General features: G+C 36.9%; 1 protein-coding gene across 1 annotated transcript in view; it reads right to left on the minus strand.

Annotated features, from left to right (window-relative positions):
• The window catches only part of RELN (reelin), a 510,458-nt gene that overhangs the window by 301,835 nt on the left and 184,670 nt on the right, over nucleotides 1-23,953 (minus strand). Inside the window, exon 4 of the mRNA XM_028846151.2 lies at nucleotides 3,723-3,793. Within this exon, the coding sequence (XP_028701984.2) occupies nucleotides 3,723-3,793 (71 nt within the window). The remainder of the gene's footprint in view (nucleotides 1-3,722; nucleotides 3,794-23,953) is intronic.

Consider the following 23,953-nt stretch of genomic DNA (forward strand, 5'->3'; position numbering starts at 1 on the left):
GTTGACAGTGTTCCTACTTAACGTGCCTTGAGAATTCTGTAGAGAGTTATGTATGAGGGCTGTCTAGACCAGCTTGAGGGGAAGAGGGAGGGAATCAGAGATGTTTTCTCCAGAGGGAGGGAGTAATACCGTAAGCAGGGTCTGACAGCCCGAGTTAGACAGAACAAAAGAATGTAAAAGGATAGCCCAGGCAAAGAAAACTGGGAGAGTATAGGGTGCAGATAGCACCAAGATGATACAGTGAGGTGCATTCAGGGAGTTTTAAGGTAAAAATGAGAGGATGACAAGAAATGAGGTAGGAGAGACAAACTGAAGCCAGATTGTAAGGGATTTTCCTTCCATGTGTGATAAGCAGTAGGAATTTTACTATGAAGATAAACTATCGCTTCCAATTGAGATAGTGAAGGGTTTTAAGCAGGCAAATGAAAGCAGCATATTTCCATTTTAGAAAGCTCATTATAGCAGCTCTGTAAAGGCACCATGAAAATAGGAGCAGAAAAATCATGAAGGAGGATATTTGGCAGCTCCCAAAGGAGGCACTGCTGGGCCCTGATGTAAAGTGGGTCAATGAGAATGGGAAGGAGGAGATAGATGGTTCTCCTCTCCCTTTTTCCTTTTTTTTTTTTTTTTGAGACAGAGTCTCACTGTCACTCAGGCTGGAGTACAGTGGTACGATCTCGGCTCACTGCAACCTCCGCCTCCCGGGTTCAAGCCATTCTCCTACCTCAGCCTCCCGAGTAGCTGGGATTACAGGCCCGTGCCACCACGCCCAGCTAATTTTTGTATTTTTAGTAGAGACAGGGTTTCACCGTGTTGGCCAGGCTGGTCTCAAACTCCTGACTTCAAGTGATCTGCCTGCCTCAGCTTCCCAAAGTGCTGGGATTACAGGCATGAGCCACTGCGCCTGGCCTCCTCTCCTTTATTCTTAAACGTCACTGGCCATTCAGGTCTAACTTCCTGGGATGCCTTTCCTAACACCTTCAAGCAAACTTAGCTGCCTCTGTGATCTATAGATCTGTCATTTGTATCTTAGCCTGTGAGTTCCTGAAGAACAAGAAATGGGTCCTTTTCACTTTCATATCCATATTAGCACTGTGAGCTAGGACAGAGGTCTTGCAGGTGTTGTATACAGTTTTGCAGAATAATGACTTTCGGCCGGGCGTGGTGGCTCATGCTTGTAATTCTAGCACTTTGGGAGGCTGAGGCTGGTGGATTACCTGAGGTCAGGAGTTCAAGACTAGCCTGGCCAACATGGTGAAACCCTGTCTCTACTAAAAATACAAAATTTAGCCAGGTGCAGGGGCATGCACCTGTAATCCCAGCTCCTCAGGAGGCTGAGGCAGGAGAATTGTTTGAACCCGGGAGGCGGAGGTTGTGGTTAGCCAAGACTGCGTCGCTGCACTCCAGCCTGGGTGACAGAGCAAGACTTTGTCTCAAAAAAAAAAAAAAAAAAAAAAAAAGAGAGAAAGAAAAAAAGAGTTTCAACTAATGTTTTATAAGAAAAGGGATTAAGATTACAGATTCTCTAAGACATAACGAGTACATTTTCTAATCCTTTTACTTTTTCAATATGTTTAGCAAGCAGTACAGTCTTGTAATAACAGATATCCTCAGGATCCACAGGAAAAAGTTCGCTTTGCTTGAATTGTTTAATTAAAATCAACAAATATACTGAGCATGTTAAAATGGAAAGGCAAGGTGCTGTGATGTATGGTGACTGCAGTTGTTTTTCCTCTAATAAATATATTAGATATTCCTTATCCAATATATAAAAATGATTGCGTGATAAAATGTTACTTTATTTGAGGAGACAATTAATGTTTTAATTAAAAATAGATAAGGCCAGAATAAATATATAGTTTATAGCATTAATTATTTTCCTTATTATTTCCTGACAGTAGGAAGCCATCACTCTTGCACTCTTGTTAGCATTATTTTTCACTTTATCTTGGATAGACTGATATAATTTCAATGAGTTAGATGCTATTGAAAAGCTCAGTGTTTTTCTTCTGGTCCTGGGCTGTACAGCATTTTTAATAACATGCACACCTACCATCGTGTAAATCATGCTCATGTGTAATACTATTATAGAAGGCATTTTTCTTTTCCTCACTGGTTAAGAGGTTTTTCCCATTAGTTTTTCTTGGCTTTTTCTTTTCATTTTAAATGAAAAGAATAATTTGCCTCCTCCCAACCCCAATAATTCGTTTATAATAGAAAAGACTAAAAAATTTAAGGCTTAAAAGAAATTAGTTTGTAGACAATGGTAAGTGTTAATAAAATTAGACATTTCTTTTTCTGACACTATAAATTTTCCAGGATATTAATGCTCACTGCTATGTGGTATTCTATGTTTGCAGTAATGTGAGCAGTTTCATAGTCTGGAAGACGATTTGTATTATGATAGAATTCTCGAGCCTACCTACAAAGGCACAATTTAATATCTGTATTCTCAAAAGTCACAGGACAAAAATCTGTTAAACCCAGGAATACTGATAGTATGTTTGATACTATAACTAGAATGAAGTTTTATAATTCAAGAACTATGTGTGTAAATAATCAGGATTTTGCCATTAATAATCATTAAGCATCATGTTACTTAGATAAAGTCATATTATGATATATATAACTAATAATAAATGGTATATTCTTAGGTATTTCAAAAACTGATATAATTTTTCCTCATTTCTCTCCAAAGCCCATTAGATATTCTTTAGCAGAGAGATAATAAAAATTTCCTTTAAATTCAATATTATAATTCTAAAAGTTAACAAATTCCCCCCAATGTCATTTTAAACAAAAATTAATACTATACTTACAATAAACAATGAAAATGGCATGACATTTACCAAGACCAACATCAAATGTTTTCATTATCAAGATGCTGAAATCAAGGAATGTATGTACGGCTGAGACAAACTTGTATTCAATCTATGAAGATTTTTAGAATGACTTACATGGTAAGCTCTACGTCAGCGTCTGGGGAACCAAAGCCCCTTAAGGCATAGTCCCCATACTTGAGAAGCTCAGTCTGTCTAGGGCAACACCCACCCCTTTTCAGAGAAAAATTCCCTATGAAGTGGTAAATGCTATAATGGAAACACAAGGTAGGGTGGAAACTCAAGGGACAGGGGGAACAAATGAGCATTGGAGTGTGGATCCTGGTTTTAACTTTTTCATTGTGTTGTGTTTGTGTGTGCATGTGTGTGCATCCCAGTCATACATATCTGACAGTATGTAAAATTTAATCTAAATCAATACAATGTCTAGCCACACAAGTCTGAAATAGTGCACGCAGTTGAAACAGACCCATAGATACTGTACACAAAATCATGTATAATATGATCAAATGTTAAAAGCAATAATCAGAAACATTTTCAACAAAGCTGACAAGACATTTAAGTGGTAAATTAAGCAAACGCATTCTGTAGAATTTAACAATTACGACTAAGATTTGTACTTCCAGAATAACTAAAGGTAATTCATTAGAAAAAAGTTATGAAAATAAATTTTCTTTTGCTCACACTTAGTATCTTCAGAAGTCTATAGATCTTTGTTAGTAATTACTAAATAAATAATTATTAGTGATATGAAGGGTCAATACTTAAATTTTTAAAGCATTATGATTAAGTTATCATAATGAAATGCTTACTTGGTATGGAACATAGGACCTATCATGAATAGTTTGGACGTAACACAAACAAATCAAATATGACTCTTACCTCCTTGTTCACACAACTGCTGGGCTAAAGCATCTTTGAAAATAACCTGGCCCCGGTGTGTTGCTGTAGCCCTGGAAACAAATAGGAAAGGGTTAATTCAAATCTTGGAATATGTCTGGTGAAAATGTATTTTTAAAACTTTTTTAAAAAGCTTACTCTTAAACTTTATTGTGTGGATATGATATTTTTAATGAGTACATCAGAACGGTGATATAAATAACAATGGAGTGAAAGCTTAAACCAAGACACCTGGGTTGAGGACTGTCTTCAGGTTTTACTATATAAAGACATTGTAACAGTTGTGAGCTTCTTCTGAAAACAGCAGATGTGAATAAAGCCTATAGAATAAAAAGGATGGAGAGGAGGCTTATTAAAATTTCTTCTTCAAGAGACCTTGATATAAAATGTTTTGTGGAGCAATATTGATATTAATACTGGAGAAAGATGCTCTTAAGGTACTTTTTTTCTGAAATCAATAGTCACTGTAACATATAGAGACAGAGAATTACATTTTTAAAAAGTATTTTCTTAAAAAGAGGGCTATTCAAAGCTTTCATAATAAAATCTGTCATAACAAAATAAAACCATATGAAGGAGATTCACTATTTGAAGGCGATGTGTATCTTTTACCTCTTCTAATCAGAGCTGTGCACATGGATTGATGGAAAAAAAAATAACATCCTTGCAGCAGATGTGTTATTCAATGGCTATAATAAAAAATGTCCTATTAAAGGAATAATTATGCTTTATATATGAAGGGTTTTCCCTTAAAAAGAATCTTGCTGGCGCAAAATGTATTAAACAAATTTGAAACAGAAAATCATGTCTCTTTAAGAAACTTGATTTTAGAAAATAAGCCATACACAAAACCTTTTATAGTAACAAAATAATTAGCATGAAATCTTTAGTTTTAACCAAAACCATCCTAGGGCAAAAATAATTTAACTATCATCTGCTGAAGACGGATTATGTACAAGGCACTGCACTAGCTCACGACAGGGCCAAGTTTAGGCTATGTATTCCCCCTTGATACGTGCGCCCTTCCTTTGGTCAACATCTTGTTGTTTGCTGGGCCCAGTAGGGCTTCCTGGCTCCCAACATTCCTCGCTGTGGCCCATGTGTGGATGCATATTTCCCCTCTCTTCTGCAGACCTTTCTGAATTCTATCCTGATTGAATTGTAAGTAGACCCCAGTGTCAGTACCCCTGGAACCAACTCTCTGAAAGTAATCTGATAAATTAATCCATGTTGAAGTGTTAATGGGTGATATCACTTCAAGCTAACATATTTCAGCAGTGAAAGTATTATACCTTCACACACACACACACACACACACACACACACAATGGCACAATAGTGAGAGTTTTGAATGGTGGAAGGGAGATATAATTCGAGAGAAAAATCATTGGATGGCCTTCAACTCACACCATATGTGAAGCCTATAAGGGGGGTATCAGCCCTTGTTGTTGCATATTAATCATTATCAAAATTACACATAAACAGATGCTACCATTCTTTTTATATATTCACATATGTTTATTGGTTTTCCTTTGCTTTCAGAAAGCTGAAAATGAGGAGAACTAAATATAGGGCCAATCCAAGCCATAAACATGGCCTAGAGGCTCACTAATCAGTACAGATTTTATGACCAGAGGGAACATTGTAACTTTTTTACTTAAATACACTGTTCAAACCCATCAAGCCAAGAGTGTCTGAGTTTACATACACTTCTAATAACAACACAGTGATCACCAACTTAGAATTTTAATGTGACATTTGCTTTGGAAGGGACACATTTTCTGAAATTACTAACCACCAAGAAAAGTCCTACGACATGCAGTGTTTAAATAATTGTTTGTTTTAGTTGTCTTCTGGTTGTAAGTATAAAATATTCCTATCATAATATTTCTTCTTGGTCCACAAGCCTAGTTGTCATTGTGCCAGCCTATGTCTCATGATCACGATCAGCCAAATTATCAAAATAAGATCCAGGTAACAGAGGTTTCACCTTTTCTCTAAATATCAGATATACCAACATCTCTTAGTCACTTTACAGCATCTCATGAGGAGTCCACACTGTTTTCCCCATTACTCAGTTTCCTCAGATTTATTATTTGTTGCCTTCATTAATATTCTTACTTCTGCTACTTTGGTTCAATAAATACATCTCATACATTTCTAAAGAATAATGATAGAGTAACTGAACCTGAAGGAACCTTGAAGATCAGCTAGTCAAAACGTCTTTAGCAGTGGTACTCATTCTTCAAACAAATACGGAATTCGAATGACTAAAAGACAGGAGCCCCAGCTTTTGAAGTTGTGGGGCTCCGCACTACCTATTTCCCAAATCTTGCCGTTGTGCTTCTCTGGAACTCTTAGGGTTTAAGGAAGCAGAGTTTGAAAACCACTAAACTGGTCTAATTCTTACAGTATATGGATCAGGAATATGAGGCCAGGGAGGATACTAACCTACTGGAGGTTACACAGCCCATTAATGGCAGATAAGATCTGATTTCAGGTCTTTGATTCAAGGCCTTGGATCCTTTTCCTTGCATCAGCTGTTTTCCAGATGTATTCCACAGTGATGCCCTAGGGGTCTCCATGAGAGTCAAGAGAAGGAGGGGCAACAGCCAGTGTTCCAGGCACCAGCCAAATCAACCAAACTGTCTAGGCTTTATATGTTCTAATTAATTTATTTTGTTTAAAGAAAGGGCTCAGCAAATAAAAGCTGGCTTGAGAAGCACAGCATACCATGTGCTCAATGCCATTATGTGAGGTACCCTGCTTGGGAAAAGTAGAAGTAGTAATAATAACAGTGGCTGGTATATATACCTACTGTTATTCTAACAACTATTATGAATTGAAATTTACCCCTAGGCACTGTTGTAGGGCTTTGCATAAATTAACTCAATTATTCCTGTCAACGGCCCTACAAAGTAGATATTCTTATCCATTTTTTCTGGGACACAGAACTATTGCATGATTTACAAATGTCACACAACTGGTGGTAAAGCCAGGATTAAAACCAAGGCAGTTTGAGTGTAGAGTCTTTGCTTTTAAGCATTACAGCAATATTTCATTAACCTGGTTCAAAAATATGATGGTAGCTTTCAGTCTCTTTTCAGAGGAAGAGCCTGTTTTCAGGGCCCAATTTTCTTGTTTCTTTCTTTCTTTCTGTTGAGATGGAGTCTTTCTCCATCACCAAGCTGGAGTGCAGTGTCGCGATCCTGGCTCACTGCAGCCTCCGCCTCCTGGGTTCAAGCGATTCTCCTGCCTCAGCCTCCTGAGTAGCTGGGACTACAGGCACGTGCCACCATGCCCAGCTAATTTTTGTATTTTTAGTAGAAACGGGATTTCACCATGTTGACCAGGATGGTCTTGATCTCTTGATTGAGATCGGCCTGCCTCAGCTTCCCAAAGTGCTGGGATTACAGGTGTGAACGACCATGCCCAGCCCAGGGCCTGATCTTTAAAGAATTGTCTTCTCTGACTTGTGATCTCTACTCCAACCCTTCAGGCTAAAGCTGTTTTAGTTAACCTCCTTTTGGACAAACTTCTTGTCATTTCCATTGGAAGTCTGGCCTCTTGGGCAGCAACTCCTCGCAATTTGTCTTTGAAAATACCATTTCTCTCTCTTGACCCCTTCTCCTGCAGTGTTCTGTGAGCCCCTCAAATTCTTTTCAACTTTTTATTATTTAATATAAAATCTAAGACAAGATCCATTAAATGTTTATTTGCATATGTATTTATTCTTCACCTAGCACATAGTATTTGTTCAATTTTAAACTTCCTTCCATTTTATAGGTTTTTTTTTTTTTTTTTTTTTTTTTTTTTTTTTGAGACGGAGTCTCGCTCTGTCACCCAGGCTGGAGTGCAGTGGCCGGATCTCAGCTCACTGCAAGCTCCGCCTCCCGGGTTCACGCCATTCTCCTGCCTCAGCCTCCCGAGTAGCTGGGACTACAGGCGCCTGCCACCTCGCCCGGCTAAGTTTTTGTATTTTTAGTAGAGACGGGGTTTCACTGTGTTACCCAGGATGGTCTTGATCTCCTGAGCTCGTGATCCGCCCGTCTCGGCCTCCCAAAGTGCTGGGATTACAGGCTTGAGCCACCGCGCCCGGCCCATTTTATAGGTTTTAATTAATCTTTTTTTAAAAAATGTTTTAACATTTAAGTTACATGTGCAGGTTTGTTACACAGGTAAACTTGTGTCATTGGGGTTTGTTGTACAGATTACTTCATTACCCAGGTATTAAGCCTAGTACCCATTAGTTATTTTTCCTGACCTTCTCCCTACTCCCACCCTCCACCCTCCAATAGGCCCCAGTGTGTGTTGTTCCTCTCTATGTGTCCATGTGTTCTCATCATTTAGCTCCCACCTATCAGTGAGAACATTTGGTATTTGATTTTCTGTTCCTGGGTTAGTTTGCTAAGGATAATGGCCTCCAGCTCCATCCATATCCCTGCAAAGGACCTGATCTCATTCTTTTTTATGGCTGCGTAGTATTCCATGGTATATATGTACCAAGTTTTCTTTATCCAGTCTACCATTGATGGAGCCCCTAGACTTCTATCAGCTTACTATAGTGCCCTTTCTACCCTTTGTCATATTTCTTCTAATGAAGACCTCTTGCATCTTCCTGTATGCTACAGCCATAAGATTACTGGATGATGTTCTCAGCCATGCTGCTGCCCAAACCCTGGAACATATGTGGATACCCAACACACACATATGTGCTGACAGATAAACATCATTTGCATCATTTTCTTTCCAAACCCTTAGAACTCTCAGATAACATTTTAATCTAAAACGATCCTACCCTATAGGAGATGCATGGTTAGTATTTTTAAAGGTCTGCATATTGGCATCTTATCTTGGGGAAAAGAAAGAGCAGAAGCCCAAGTGACCAGCAATAACACAGGCTCCCTTGCTTTATCCCATGAGCCGTCTACACTGCTCTCCTCAGGGTGTGATTAATGTCAATATGGGAAGCCTATTTGAACATATTTAGAGCTGTCAAATAATTCATGGTGGTTCACCCACAGAATCACAGCATTTATTTCAAATCTTCTATGGAAATATATATATTCTACTATATAAATATATATTATATATTCCAAAATTGCTAAAAGCACAGTAACTCAGAATTAAGTCTCTAGAGGTCACGTCCTCCAATTTTTAAAATTACATTGACAGGTAAAACTGTATGTAAAGCTGTGTATTAAATCTAGCTAATTCACATATGCGTTACCTCCTATAGTTATCCTTTTTGTGGTAAGATCCACATCCACTGTCTTAGCATTTTCAAGAGTTCAATACTATAGTCACCATGTTGTGTAAGAGATATCTTGAACTTATCCCTCCTGTCTAACTGCAATTTTGTATCTTTTGACCAACATCTCCCCAACCACTCCCCAAACCACCCAGCCCCTGGTAATCCCCATTCTACTCTTTACTTCTATATGACCAACTTTTTTTAGATTCCACCAGGTCCTCCAATTTGTAACACACAATACCTTTTAAAATAAGAATACAGAGCTATGGAATATGGTGACAAGCCTGATTCATTTCCAGAATTGTTATTTTATGTAATTTACAGCTCTCTCTGGGGGAAGGTCCAGCACGCTGATGGTGTTATTAACTATGTTGGTACTATTTGCACTTAATTTTACATAATTAGAAATATTTTTTCATAAGAGTTTGGAAAATATCCTCATTGTTCACTGTTTTGGAAAGTAGACCAAGTTTCTTAAACATGTTTCTAATAAGCACTTATCTTCTTCTTGGGAGATGCACAGATCTCTAAGGCTAACTTGCCAACAAGAGCCCCTATGTTAGTACTTATCATTTTAAAAGCTCTATAGATTCTCCAAAATGAAGAAAGTTCATTATGATCATCATATTCAGTGCTTGAAAAAGCATTTGTTATGATTTTTTAAAAGCCTGTGATATTTTCATCTTAACTAAACAACAGAGTAACTGTATGCCCAAAGCTGGTTTTTTTTTTTTTTTTTTTTGAGATGGAGTCTCACTCTGTCGCCCAGACTGGGGTGCAGTGGCGCGATCTCGGCTGACTGCAAGCTCAGCCTCCCGGGTTGTCGCCATTCTCCTGTCTCAGCCTCCCGAGTAGTTGGGACTACAGGCGCCCGCCAACACGTCCGGCTAATTTTTGTATTTTTTTTAGTAGAGACAGGATTTCATCGTGTTAGCCAGGATGGTCTAGGTCTCCTGACCTCGTGATCCGCCCGCCTTGGCCTCCAAAAGTGCTGGGATTACAGGCATGAGCCACCGCACCAGGCCATACCCAAAGCATTTAAGAATTAACTGTGTAATACAAAAAACTAGCCGGGCGTGGTGGCGGGCGCCTGTAGTCTCAGCTACTTGGGAGGCTGAGGCGGGAGAATGGCGTGAACCCGGGAGGCGGAGCTTGCAGTGAGCCAAGATCACGCCACTGCACTCCAGCCTGGGAGACACAGCGAGACTCCGTCTCAAAAAAAAAAAAAAAAAAAAAAAAAAAATTAACTGTGCAGGCCGGGTGCGGTGGCTCACGCCTGTAATCTCAGCACTTTGGGGAGGCCGAGGTGGGCGGATCACGAGGTCAGGAGATGGAGACCATCCTGGCTAACACGGTGAAACCCCGTCTCTACTAAAAAATACAAAAAATTAGCCGGGCAATGGTGGTGGGTGCCTGTAGTCCCAGCTACTCGGGAGGCTGAGGCAGGAGAATGGTGTGAACCTGGGAGGCGGAGCTTGCAGTGAGAGGAAATCGCTCCACTGCACTCCAGTCTGGGCGACAAAGCGAGACTCCGTCTCAAAAAAAAAATAAAAATAAAAAATTAAGCGTGCATTGTGCTGCCATGCAGTGCTGAGGTATAGTCTCTGCAAGGAGAAAGACCAGTGACAGAACACAGGTGCCACTTATGAGCTTAATGACTTGGGGCAACTTCTTTAATCACTCTAGGCAACAGACTCCCTATCTGAGGACAGGGATAACTTGGAATAATACCTATTACTTCAATATATTAATATTCACTCTTAAGATACTTAGAGTCTCTCAACCTAAACAGATTTCAAGCTTCTGGAATAGGAATCAGTAGCTAAAAAGAAATTGTCCTTCATAAGGCATCGGACATAATGATTTGAATATATGAAGGAATCAGAGCTATTTATATTTTTGATTTATATTTATATTAGATTTATATTTTTCACTCCATAATTTGCTTACCATGTATTGACATCCAGTTTACAAAGAAGGAATACAAAAGTATTTTAACATAGTTGCTATAATGCCTAAATTCCCAAGTGTATTACTATTTCTTGATTTCATGAATCAATTTGCTCATAGATTAACATAAAGAATCATACCATTTGGTTCATTGTTAAACCTACGACAATGCACTTTACCTCCAGGGGTGGGCTACTTTTTCCATTTTCTACTGCTTTGTCAATGAGGTCTGGTATGTTAGTGACTTGTCCATTTTACAGCTGGAAGAGCATTCGTTAATCAGCAATCTGAAGTTAGTCTTGTGTAACTCAGTATGCCTGTGCCAAGCCACCCTTCAGGAAAGGTAACTAAATATGTGGAGTATGAGGGAAAAAGAGTTGATCTGAGTTTGGTAAATCTGATCTTCAAAGGAATCAATTTTCCCTTTAAAATTCTTACCCCTTTATATCAGCAAATTACAGTACTTTCTTTTCTCTCTTTTTTTTTCTTTTTTTTTGAGACAAGGTCTCACTATGTTGCCCAGGTTAACCTTCAACTCCTAGGCTCAAACAATCCTCCCACCTTGCCCTCTGAACGTGGTGGGATTAAAAAGCATAAAACTTACAGTGCATTCTAATTTGGGGATATATATTGATGTTTATCAAAATAAGAAAAAAAACTCAAATGCTTCAAAACCCATAAAAAAGAGAAATGAATAACTTCAAGGAGTAATTATTTTTGTTAAACTCTCAACTTCAACTATGGCAAAGTCATTGCAAAATAAGCAAAGGATTGCGTATGTTTTCACAATGCTTTTGCTATTCAAAGCTTTACTGACCTAACTGTTTTTATAGTTACATCTTTTATTCCTAAGCCACATAATTTTTTTTCTGTCAAATGTATAAATACTTTATCTCCTTGAAAACAACAAATTTCAGTATTAATGTTCATTATCCAGTAATCACAAAGTCTATGTGTCCTTAAAGGCTACCAAATAGATGGTTTAACCTTGATTTGTGATCAAAGTATACTTTTTATTAGCAAGAGAAGGAACATGCAGATGAAATCTTTTAAGTATGGCAAATCAATGAATGGTTAATAGTAACTTAGCTTTCTTCCAAAGTGATTCAGCAAACTCCTGAAATGGAGATGGATGGAGGGTTTATGTTCATCTGACAGTATTTGTTCATCCATGGTATTGTATGTATTCAGTCGCATGTACTGTGAATTCTTTTACTTAAAGTGTTTTCAATAACATCACTAAATGATTTTGCATTGAAATAAAGAGTAATAATTTTGGTGAAAAACACTTGGTAGTTGTAGGATATGTAATACCAAAGAGAAGCAGACATTTATCTTTGGCAGAGTTATATATCTCTTATAAATCACCAACGAAGTGAATCTGGGGAGGGAAGATAGCAGATTAAACTACATTTTATTTTGTCCCTATGCAGAAGAATGGCTCGTCTAGTAAAAATAAAAAGGGACAAATTTCTCAGAATTATCACAAAGTTTTAAAGTAAGGGGATGCTGATTGGACTGATTTATGTATCAAGAAGGATCACCAATAAGGTGTCAAATGTGTCAAAATTTCCCAACTCACATTTAGGATTAACTTTAATTTCCAGGAATATGTAATTTATTTCAGGAGAAAATAACTTTATGAATTAAGCCAAATGAGAAATGCAGACTGAAAAATTCCTCAACAGCCCTCACCTACATCAGTAACAGGTGAAATCCTCAGAGCAGCCCAGCTAACAGTGATCTGGTGTAAGCATGTGAAGCCATCTACATTTCTAAAACTGAATGCAGCAGTGCTGTCTACCAAGAGTGAGTGACTTTTTATTGTTTAAATTTAAAATGGCTTTATTTGGGTTTTATCAGGAATTTCCTGATTTTTCCTGGTTCACAACTAATGGATCCTTGATTATGAACAACAGCAAAAAGGATACAAGTTTTCTTAATAAAAAGATGATGTTCTCTCTGCCTCTGCTAATAATTATTCAACAAACCATTATGAATTATGAATCTGACAGGGTGTTAATTGTTAGCCCGCTTTAGGTGCTCACATTTCTTACCTTGGCCCTGTTGGCATATGATATAATCTCAGCAAATATTCTTTTTGAATTATGTCTTCTTTGTTATGTTATGTGTACCCTAGGCACAGGGATTTTGGTCTATTTCTTTTTTAATATTTTACTTGATAATTGACATAAAGCACCCATGCAGTAAATATTTGTGAAATGGGTGAATGATTAATGTATGTTACACTTGATACAGAATGTTAAATGCTTTAAAAAGTAACCAGCAAGTTATTGCATAAGAAACACTATGAAAAAGATGATTAGATGATAATAATAGTCAAGACAAACATTGTTGTAAGATGTATCTTGGAAATCAGTTAACAGCAAGAACAGTAAAAGTAAATAAGCTGATGTATTTGCTTTATTATCACAACACATTTCATCATTTAACATATTCCAGAGTTTCCTTAAACCAACTGTATTCTGGAAATGCCTTCTAAAACGCTAAAATAAAAACGCTTTCCATATCACCTTTTAAAATCATTAAATTATTTGAGAGGCTCTGCTGTTTTAAACACCTTTTAATTAAGTAAGCCTATGGTCACTTGTCTCAGAGGCATTCTTAGGCAAGGCAAGAATAAAACTGAAAAAATGGCATGTTAATTCCAAAGAAAATCCTAGTAAAAAATAATCTTTTCTGCTGGATATGAATTAAAGAGTCTGTAAATTTGCTGAAAGATGTATGCAAAGTATTCAGGTATCACCTTTAATTGGACTCAAAGAAAGAGTACTAGTTTCCACAATAGAAGAAGGAGTTTTGCTCTAGGATGGGCATTCATTACCTCCATGATTTACACTGTGTCACTTAACTTCTGTGTGTCTTACTTTCTTAATTTATAAAATAAACTGAATGGACTGAATAATTTTAAGGTTCAAACAGCAGATCTGGAATCAGAGGATGTGGGTTTGCACCACAGCTCAATGATTTATGTTGATCTCATATGAGTGGTAATTCTCTGAGATAGGACCAGAAATGTTGTGCTATTTATTTTCAGGACTGTGATGAAAATCAAATGAGATCAACTCTGTGAAAATACTGTGGAAAATATAAGGAATTACGATGATGATGTCTGGCTGGTCACTTCAGAATACAGCAAAAAACTGAAAGGGAATTAAAGGAGCAAGTTCTATAGGATTTAAGATCAAAAGCTATTTTTGATCTTAAAAGGAAAAAAAGGGAAGACTGTAAACTCCAAAATTTTTTTTGACTATTATGAAGTCAATGAAAGCTCCAATAAAGGATAGGATTTCTAACCTAGTTAATTAATCATAACAAATTAGGACAATAATGGTGTACTCCTGCAAAGAAATCCTGCCAAAGTATATACAAGTGTTGCTTTGAAGGAAATAAGTTGTAAAGCAAGCCTCTACTAGGGCATACAATATTAAAAAACTTTTTTCCATTATAAAGGTAACTTATACAACGAAAAATTTTACATACATAAAGGTATTAATGAGAAAATAAAATTACTCATATTCATGCTAAGGAGAGATAATCACTATTCATATTTTGGTAAATCATATACCCTTGTAGTTTTTAATATTAATATTAAGTTGTTTAGAAAATTGCTTCCCTAAACAGCTGTTTTCTATTAGCTTATATTTAATATTTATTATAAATAGTTGCCATGTCATTAAATACTTTTCAGACAAGATTTTTAAAGGTGAATCCATCAGTGTGCTGTATTCAGGAGACCCATCTCATGTGCAAAGACACACACAGGCTCAAAATAAAGGGATGGAGAAAGATTTACACAAGAAAATGGAAACCAAAAAAAAGCAAGGGTTGCTATCCTAGTCTCTGATGAAACAACACAAACAAAAACTTTAAACCAATAAAGATCAAAAAAGACAAAGAAGGGCATTACATAATAGTAAAGGGATTAATGCAACAAGAAGAGCTAAGTATCCTAAATATATATGCACCCAATATAGGAGCACCCAGATTCATAAGGCAAGTTCTTAGAGACCTACAAAGAGACTTAGACTCCCACACAATAATAGTGGGAGACTTTAACAGCCCACTGTCAATATTATACAGATCAACGAGACAGAAAATTTACAAGGACATTCAGGACTTGAACTCAATTCTGGACTAAGCAGACCTAATAGACATCTACAGAACTCTCCGCCCCAAATCAACAGAATATACATTCTTCTCAGCACCACATAGCACTTATTCTAAAAGTTACCGTATAATTGGAAGTAAAACACTCCTCAGCAAATGCAAAAGAAGAGAAATCATAACAGTCTCTCAGACCACAGTGCAATCAAAGTAGAACTCAGGATTAAGAAACTCACTCAAAACCTCACAACTACATGGAAACTGAACAACCTGCTCCTGAATGACTACTGGGCAAATAATGAAATTAAGGCACAAATAAATAAGTTCTTTGAAACCAATGAGAACAAAGATACAACATATCAGAATCTCTGGGACACAGCAAAAGCAGTGTTTAGAGGGAAATTCATAGCACTAAATGCCCACAGGAGAAAGTAAGAAAGATCTAAAATCAGCACCCTAACATCACAATTAAAAGAACTAGTAAAGCAAGAGCAAACAAAATCAAAAGCTAGCAGAAGACAAGAAATAACTAAGATCAGAGCAGAACTGAAGGAGATAGAGACATGAAAAACCCTTCAAAAAAACTAATGAATCCAGGAACTGGTTTTCTGAAAAGATTAACAAAATAGACAGACCACGAGACAGACTAATAAGAAAAAGAGAAGAATCAAATAGACACAATAAAAATGATACAGGGGATATCACCACTGATCCCACAGAAAGATCAACTACCATCAGAGAGTACTATAAACACCTCTACACGAATAAACTAGAAAATCTAGAACAAATGGATGAATTCCTAGACACATACAACCTCCCAAGTCTAAACCAAGAACAAGTCAAATCCCTGAATAAACCAATAACAAGTTCTGAAATTGAGGCAGTAAATAATAGCCTACCAACCAAAAAAAGTCCAGGACCAGATGGATTCACAGCTGAATTCTACCGGAGGTACGAAGAGGAGCTGGTACCATTCCTACTGAAACTATTCCAAACAACAGAAAAAGAGGGAATCCTCCCAACTCTTTTTATGAGGCCAGCATCATCCTAATACCAAAACCTGGCAGAGACACAACAAAAAAAGAAAATTTCAGGCCAATATCCCTGATGAACATTGATGTGAAAATACTCAATAAAATACTGGCAAACTGAATCCAGCAGCACATCAAAAAGCTTATCCACCATGATCAAGTTGGCTTCATCCCTGGGATGCAAGGCTGGTTCAACATACGCCAATCAACAAACATAATCCATCACATAAACAGAACCAATGACAAAAACCACATGATTATCTCAATAGATGCAGAAAAGGCCTTTGACAAAATTTAACACTGCTTCATGCTAAAAACACTCAATAAACTAGGTATTGATGGAACATATCTCAAAATAATAAGAGTTATTTATAACAAACCCACAGTCAATATCATACTGAATGGGCAACAACTGGAAGTATTCCCTTTGAAAACAGGCACAAGACAAGGATGCCTTCTCTCACCACTCCTATTCAACACAGTATTGGAAGTTCTGGCCAGGGCAATCAGGCAAGAGAAAGAAATAAAGTATTCAAATAGGAAGAGAGGAAGTCAAATTGTCTCTGTTTGCAGATGACATGACTGCATATTTAGAAAACCCCATTGTCTTAGCCCCAAATCTCTTTAGGCTGATAAGTAACTCCAGCAAAGCCTCAGGATACAAAGTCAATGTGCAGAAATCACAAGCATTCCTATAAACCAATAACAGACAAACAGAGAGCCAAATCATGAGCAAACTCCCATTCACAATTGGTACAAATAGAATAAAATACCTAGGAATACAAGTTAAAAGAGATGTGAAGGACCTCTTCAAGAACTACAAACTACTGCTCAAGGAAATAAGAGAGGACACAAACAAATGGAAAATCATTCCATGCTCATGGATATGAAGAATCAATATCGTGAAAATAGTCATATTGCACAAAGTAATTTATAGATTCAATGCTATCCCCATCAAGTTACTATTGACTTTCTTCATAGAATTAGAAGAAAAAACTACCTTAAATTTCACATGGAACCAAAAAAGAGCCAGTATAGCCAAGACAATCCTAAGTAAAAATAACAAAGCTGTAAGGGTTACACTACCTGACTTCAAACTGTACTACAAGGCTATGGTAACCAAAACCACATGGTACTGGTACCAAAACAGATATATAGACCAATGGAACAGAACAGAGGCCTCAGAAGTAACACCACACAAATACAACCATCTGATCTTTGACAAACCTGACAAAAACAAGCAATGGGGAAAGGATTCTCTATTTTAAAAATGGTGCTGGGAAAACTGGCTAGCCATATGCAGAAAACTGATACTGGACCCCTTCCTTACACCTTATACAAAAGTTAACTGAAGATGAATTAAAGATTTAAACGTAAGACCTAAAACCTGTCAGGGGGTGGGGGCAAGGGAGGGATAACATTAGGAGAAATACCTAATGTAGATGATGGGTTGATGAGTGCAGCAAACCACCATGGCACATGTATACCTATGTAACAAACCTGCACATTCTGCACATGTATCCCAGAACTTAAATTATAATAATAATAAAAAAATTCCACTGGATAGCTATATCAGTTTCTTTATTCTATTGTTGTTGGAAGTTTACTTCTTTATAATTTTAAATAATGAAGTGTATAAACCTTTGACCATATATCTTGCATTTTAAGATGTATTTCCAGGTCTGGGGTAGTCAAAATATGGGCATAAGCACTTAATGCTTTTGTTATGAACTTCATGTTTGTGTCCCACCCTCCCCCCTCCAAATTCGTATGTCAATACCTTAACTCCCAAGGTGATAGAGTTTGGAGATGGGGTCTTTGGGAGGCTGATGAGATCATGAGGGTAGTGCCCTGGTCACAGGATTGGTGTCCTTTTAAGAAGAAAATAGGCCGGGCGCAGTGGCTCATGCCTGTAATCCCAGGACTTTGGGAGGCCGAGGTGGGTGGATCACGAGGTCAGGAGTTTGAGACCAGCCTGGCCAATATCGTGAAACTCTGTCTCTATTAAAAATACAAAAATCAGCCAGGCATGGTGGTGTGTGCCTGAAGTCCCAGCTACTCGTGAGGCTGAGGCAGAAGAATTGCTTGCATCTGGGAGGCAGAGGTTATAGTGACCTGAGATCCCGCCACTGCACTCCAGCCTAGGCGACAGAGCAAGGCTCTGTCTCAAAAACAAAAAAAAAAGACAGAAAGAAAACAATTCCATTTATAAACTCATCGAAAAGAATAAGGCACTTAGTCATAAATTTGCCAAAAAAGTGTAAGACTTGTACAAAACTACTAAACACCATTGAATTAAAGAAAGATCTAAATAAATGGAAAAACATTTTATGTTCATGACTTAGAAGATGAACTATTAAGATGGCAATACTACCCAAATGGATCTACAGATTCAGTGTGATACCTCTCAAAATCTCAGCTGGGTATTTTCCAGAAATTGATAGCTAATTCTAAAATGTAAATGCAAGGGGCTCAGAAGAGTCAAAATAATCATGATAAAGAAGAAAGCTGGAGGATTTGCACTTCCTCATTTCATAATTTACTACAAAGTTACCATAATCAAGACAATGTGATACTGCCATAAAAACAGATGTAGAGATCAAAAGAACAGAATTGAGAGCCCAGTAGAAAACTTTTACATTTATGATGAATTTTTGACAGTCAGGATAATTCCATGAAGAAAGAGTTCTTTAAAACAAATAATGTTCAGTCAACCAGATTTCCACATGCAAAAGAATGAGGTTAGACCCCTACCTCACACTATATACAAAAATTAACAAAATGAATCATAGATTTAAGTGTAATATAACGAAAACTGTAAAACTCTTAAAAGAAAACATAGGGATAAATCTTCATGATCTGATACTTGGCAATAGTTTCTTAAATCCTCAGCATTCATTTGGCGAATGCAAACAAAGGCAAAAGAAAAAATAGATGAACAGAACTTTATCAAAATTAAAACCTTTGTGCCACAAAGGATACCATTTAAAAATTAAAAAAAAAAAAAAAAAAAAAAGACCCACAGAATGGGAGAAAATGTTTGCAAATCATATATCTGATAAACAAATAGTATCCAGTATATGTGAAGAACTCTTTACAACTCAATAAAAAATGAGCCTAACTCAATTTAAAAATGGGCAAAGAATTTGAATAGACATTTATCCAAAGAAAAAATACAAATAGTCAATAAGCACATGAAAAGATACTCAACATCATTAGTATTAGGGAAATGCAATGAAATGAAATACCATTCTACTCTCACAAGGTAGACTAAAAAAAGACAGACAATAATAAGTGTTGACAAGGAAGTGGAGAAATTGTAATACTCAAATATTGCTAGTGGGAATAAAAATGGTACAGCCACTTTGGAAAACAGTTTGGCAATGCCTCAGAATGTTAAACATTGAGTTACTGTGTGACCCAGCAATTCCACTTGCAGTTGTATACACAAGAAACACGTGAACACATGTTCACAGAGAAAAAAAATGTATACACAAATGTTCTCAGAAGCATTATTAGTAATAGGCAAAAGTGGAAACAACCTAAATGTCTGTCCACAGATGATTGGCTAAATGAAATGTGGTATATATCCATACAACAGAATATTATTCAACCATAAATGGAAATGAAGTACGATTCATGCTACAGTATCAATAAACCTTGAAAATATGCAAAGTGAAAAATATCTAGTCGGAGAAGCCTATATATTATATGATTCCATTTGCATGAAATGTCCAGATTAGGCAATTCCATAGAGACAGAACATAGATCAGTGGTTTCCGGGGAATGGGGAGATGGGGAAAGGTAAACTGACAGCTAATGGGTGCAGCGTGTCTTTTGGGAGTAATAAAAATGTTATAAAATTTTTTATAATTGTGAAACTGCGGATATACTAAAAGTCACCTAATTGTATACTTAAAAGGAATAAATTTTATGGTAAGTGAATTATATCGCAATAAAACTATTAAAAAATAAAATGGAAGTATATTCTGGAAGGCTGTAGATAAGCTAATAGCAGATGAAAGCATAATAATACTGGGGACAGTCTGGTGTGTTTTGGGGTCATCTGTTTTTTGAGACTGATATTATAATGGACAAAAGATGTTTTTGTTACTTGAAACATGAAAAGAACAAAACTAAATTAGTATTTTTTAAAGACTGCTATCCTTCAATGCTTCATTAAAAAGAATGCAATAGGTGGCCCAAGGAAACTATAAAGCCTCAAATTGCAATGAAATTTCAATTAAACCAAAGTTGAATTTCTATATATTGCATGCAACTTTGAGCCCAGGGAGAGAATAATTTTTCTTTTGCAATGTAGAAGTAGTTCTTCTTTTACCTGCCTCAGGACACATTTAGATGAAAGAAAACACATTAAATTATTGATGTAATGATTAATTGAAAGTCCCTTTAAATTATCTAGCATATTTACAGCAAAGCCCTTTGGCCCCACTCAGGCAAATACAACTCTTACAAGTATATTCCAAAGCAGTCATGCGTACCACGTTTTGATAAATTAAAGAATTGAGCTAATCAAAATGAATGCTGCAGATGTTGTCTGGATTATAGCTGATTTTATTCTGTGCCCTCCTCACCTAGAAATACACTCCCTTAAGTCTACATAGAACCATAATTAGACTGACTCTCCTCAGTGTTTCATGAAAATTCCAGCATTGCCATGTTGCTAAGCATCCAGGTGATATTCCTGGTGATTATTACCAGCTCTGTCACTAGTAAATCCAATTTTAGAATAGTAAAAGTTCCAGCACAAGTCTAATAAGAAACTTTAGAAGCTAGTGAAAGACAGTGACCCTAGCAGGTGCATTTTCAGGGAAAGCAAATGGAACAAGAGATGGGAAAGGACAGTCAGAGTGACAGTGGTTGTCATGGGTAGGACAAGTGAACATTTTGCTAAACAGAATGCTGTTTCTTTATTTGAGGCAGAGTCTCGCTTTGTCATCCAGGCTAAAATGCAGTGGCACAATCTCAGCTCACTGCAGCCTCTGCCTCTCAGGTACAAGTGCTTCTTGTGCCTCAGCCTCCAGAGTAGCTGGAACTACAGGTGCACACCCACATGCCTGGCTAATTTTTGTACTTTTAGTAGAGATGGGGTTTTACCATGTTGGCCAGGCTGGTCTTGAACTTCTGGCCTCAAGTGATCCACCTGCCTCAGCTTCCCAAAGTGCTGGGATTACAAGCATGAGCCACAGTGCCTGGCCATAAACAAGTAATAGTCTTTAATTTTGTAGATAATTTTTTTTTTTTAATTTTAAGGGTACTTAAAATACTGATACTAAACTATCTAGACTAGAGATTCTAGAAACGGAAAAATTTAAAAATATACACATTGCCAGGCTCCAACCTTGACCACTTAGTTTAGAATCTCTGGGCTCAGGGTTCAGGCACACATGATTCCAACTGTAGCCAGGCTCGAAAACTACTAGTCTGAACAGACAAACTGTTAAACATCCCCCTATGAGTCGGACATATTTCATGCTTCCACTAAGTAACATCTTCCATTCCTGTCACAACCATCACTATCAGCAAGTTATTTTATTCCTTCTTTCCCCAACCAAAGACCCTTTGGTAAGGATTAAAATTTATCCTCTTGGCCTGGCAGTGGATTACCTTCCAGTCCCCTTTGATTTTTCACTTTCCTTGGTAGATGCATATCTCGTGCATATCTAAGTTGCAACAACAACAACAACAACAACAACAGGCAGAAATAGTAATTTTTCAGTGAAGTAGGATTCTCCCACGAGTCAAAAAGGACCCCACATGAAATGATGCATTTTTGGAGTTGTCTCTGGTAAAGTCATTTACAAACTGGTGAACAGGCAGTTTCTCAACCTCAGCACTACTGGACATTTATTTATATTGGATCATTCTTTGCTGTAGGGGGGCTTTCCTATGCATTGTAGAATATTTAGCAGTACCCCTAGCACCACTAGATGCTAAGTATGACAACAAAAAATGTCTCCAGACATTATCAAATGTCCCCTGGGAGCATAGGTAAAATCACAGCTGGTTCAGAACCCCTGGTGTATAGGTTTGTAAGAACTCAGTCCATATCAAAATTTCAGTATTTACACAGAACATCATGTTTACCATACTGAATATCATAGGCATTTTGACACACTATGATAAATATTTCAAATTTGGCTCATGACTAGGAGTTTAACTTTCTATGATATCCCTTAATGTCAACTAGTATTTTCTATTGACGTCTAGGAGTTTAATTATATATAATATCCCCTAATGCCAACTAGTATTATCTATTGAAGTCCATTTGTATGGAACAATCATAACCAGCTTCCTGCACTGCTTTGGGCAAAAGAGAGAAGAAAGATTTGACAAACATACACTCTGCAGTAGATATCTATATAAATGATCCTCACAGGCTCAAGCTAAGTATTGGCTTTAGAAAGTTGTCTCGTCTGACTCACATTTTCTGTGAATTTACTGTTTGACTCACACAGCCCTTAGGCTTGGGAAAGTTAAAATGTATAGTGTTTTTGTTTAAAAGGTCTTTGCTGGAAGTGAACAAAACACTGTTACAGGAAAACTAGTGTGGATAATCGGGAGTGGACAAAAATATAAGGTATAAACATGAAAGTTCAAAGCCAAAACTGTAACAGAAAAGCCAACAACTTCCTAACAGAGCAAAAGAGACTGAATCAACTAACCAAAAAATTAGGTATTTTAGAGTGGAGTCATATGCTTTATGAGTTTATTTTTCCATTTGCTGGGAAGACATGAACAAACCATCTAATTTCAGGAACTTCACTACTTTGTTATTGCAAACAAAGGCAGGTTAAAGGTATAGTCAAAAGTGAAAAGTAAATCATGGAAAATGAACATTTTAAATTCCTTTGGAATTACAAAGCACAGTCCCCTTACTAACAGCAGGCAAATAATGGCCCATCATTACAATTTTGCCCCAGTAAACACACACTATTTGGATTACATTCTGGATAACGTAGCAACAAGGAAGACCATTTTGACACAGCTGGGGCTCTTGTAATGTCATTCTCTGCCTTTCTGTAAATATTCCATTTTTGTATAGTGCTAAAGAAATCACATTTTCATTTTTCTATAGTTCATTATGGCTCATTGCTGTGGCAACTGCCAAACCAGTCAATTTGTATAAATAATAAACAAGCTTCTATTGTCTCTCATCTGACACAGTGCCAACTAGTCGGTCTACCTATTTCAATAGGGAAATCATGTTTTTAAACACTTTATATAATTTAAATATCCCTGAAGTTATATGCAGTAAATTATTTTGGAACACTGAACTGAGTGTATGTACTCAAGCACTTACCCCTTTAAATTAGGTCATACAGAATACTGATTTCCATATTACCATTACATAAAGAAGAAACATTATGTGAGTATTTGAAAACTCAAATGACTTTGTTATTTTTCTGATACTTTAAAACAATAGCAATTTTGTGACCTTAGTTCTTCTTAATTACTCATCTCCTAGCACATCAATTAATGTTTGCCTAATTCAAATTTCTGGAATCTATCATCCTTCCCAGAGAAGAAAAATGTCTGTACTTCCTGTTTTGCAATTTGAATTTGTGGTTTGGATTTTGTCTTTGAGTATCATTTATTGTAGTGAGAAGAATAGGTATAATCTTCTTTCCCTGGATACAACTCATAGCATCCAAAATTAAGCAAAGAGAGAAATATTCAAGAAACTTAGAGTCTGTAGAAAGTAAATGGATACAGGCTGGGTGTGGTGGCTAATGACTGTAATCTCAATACTTTGAGAGGCCATGACAGGCAGATCACTTGAGGCCAGTAGTTTGAGACCAGCCTGGCCAACATGCCAAAAACCTGTC

This window comes from Macaca mulatta, chromosome 3, assembly GCF_049350105.2.
Source record: "Macaca mulatta isolate MMU2019108-1 chromosome 3, T2T-MMU8v2.0, whole genome shotgun sequence".
Lineage (NCBI taxonomy): Eukaryota > Metazoa > Chordata > Mammalia > Primates > Cercopithecidae > Macaca > Macaca mulatta.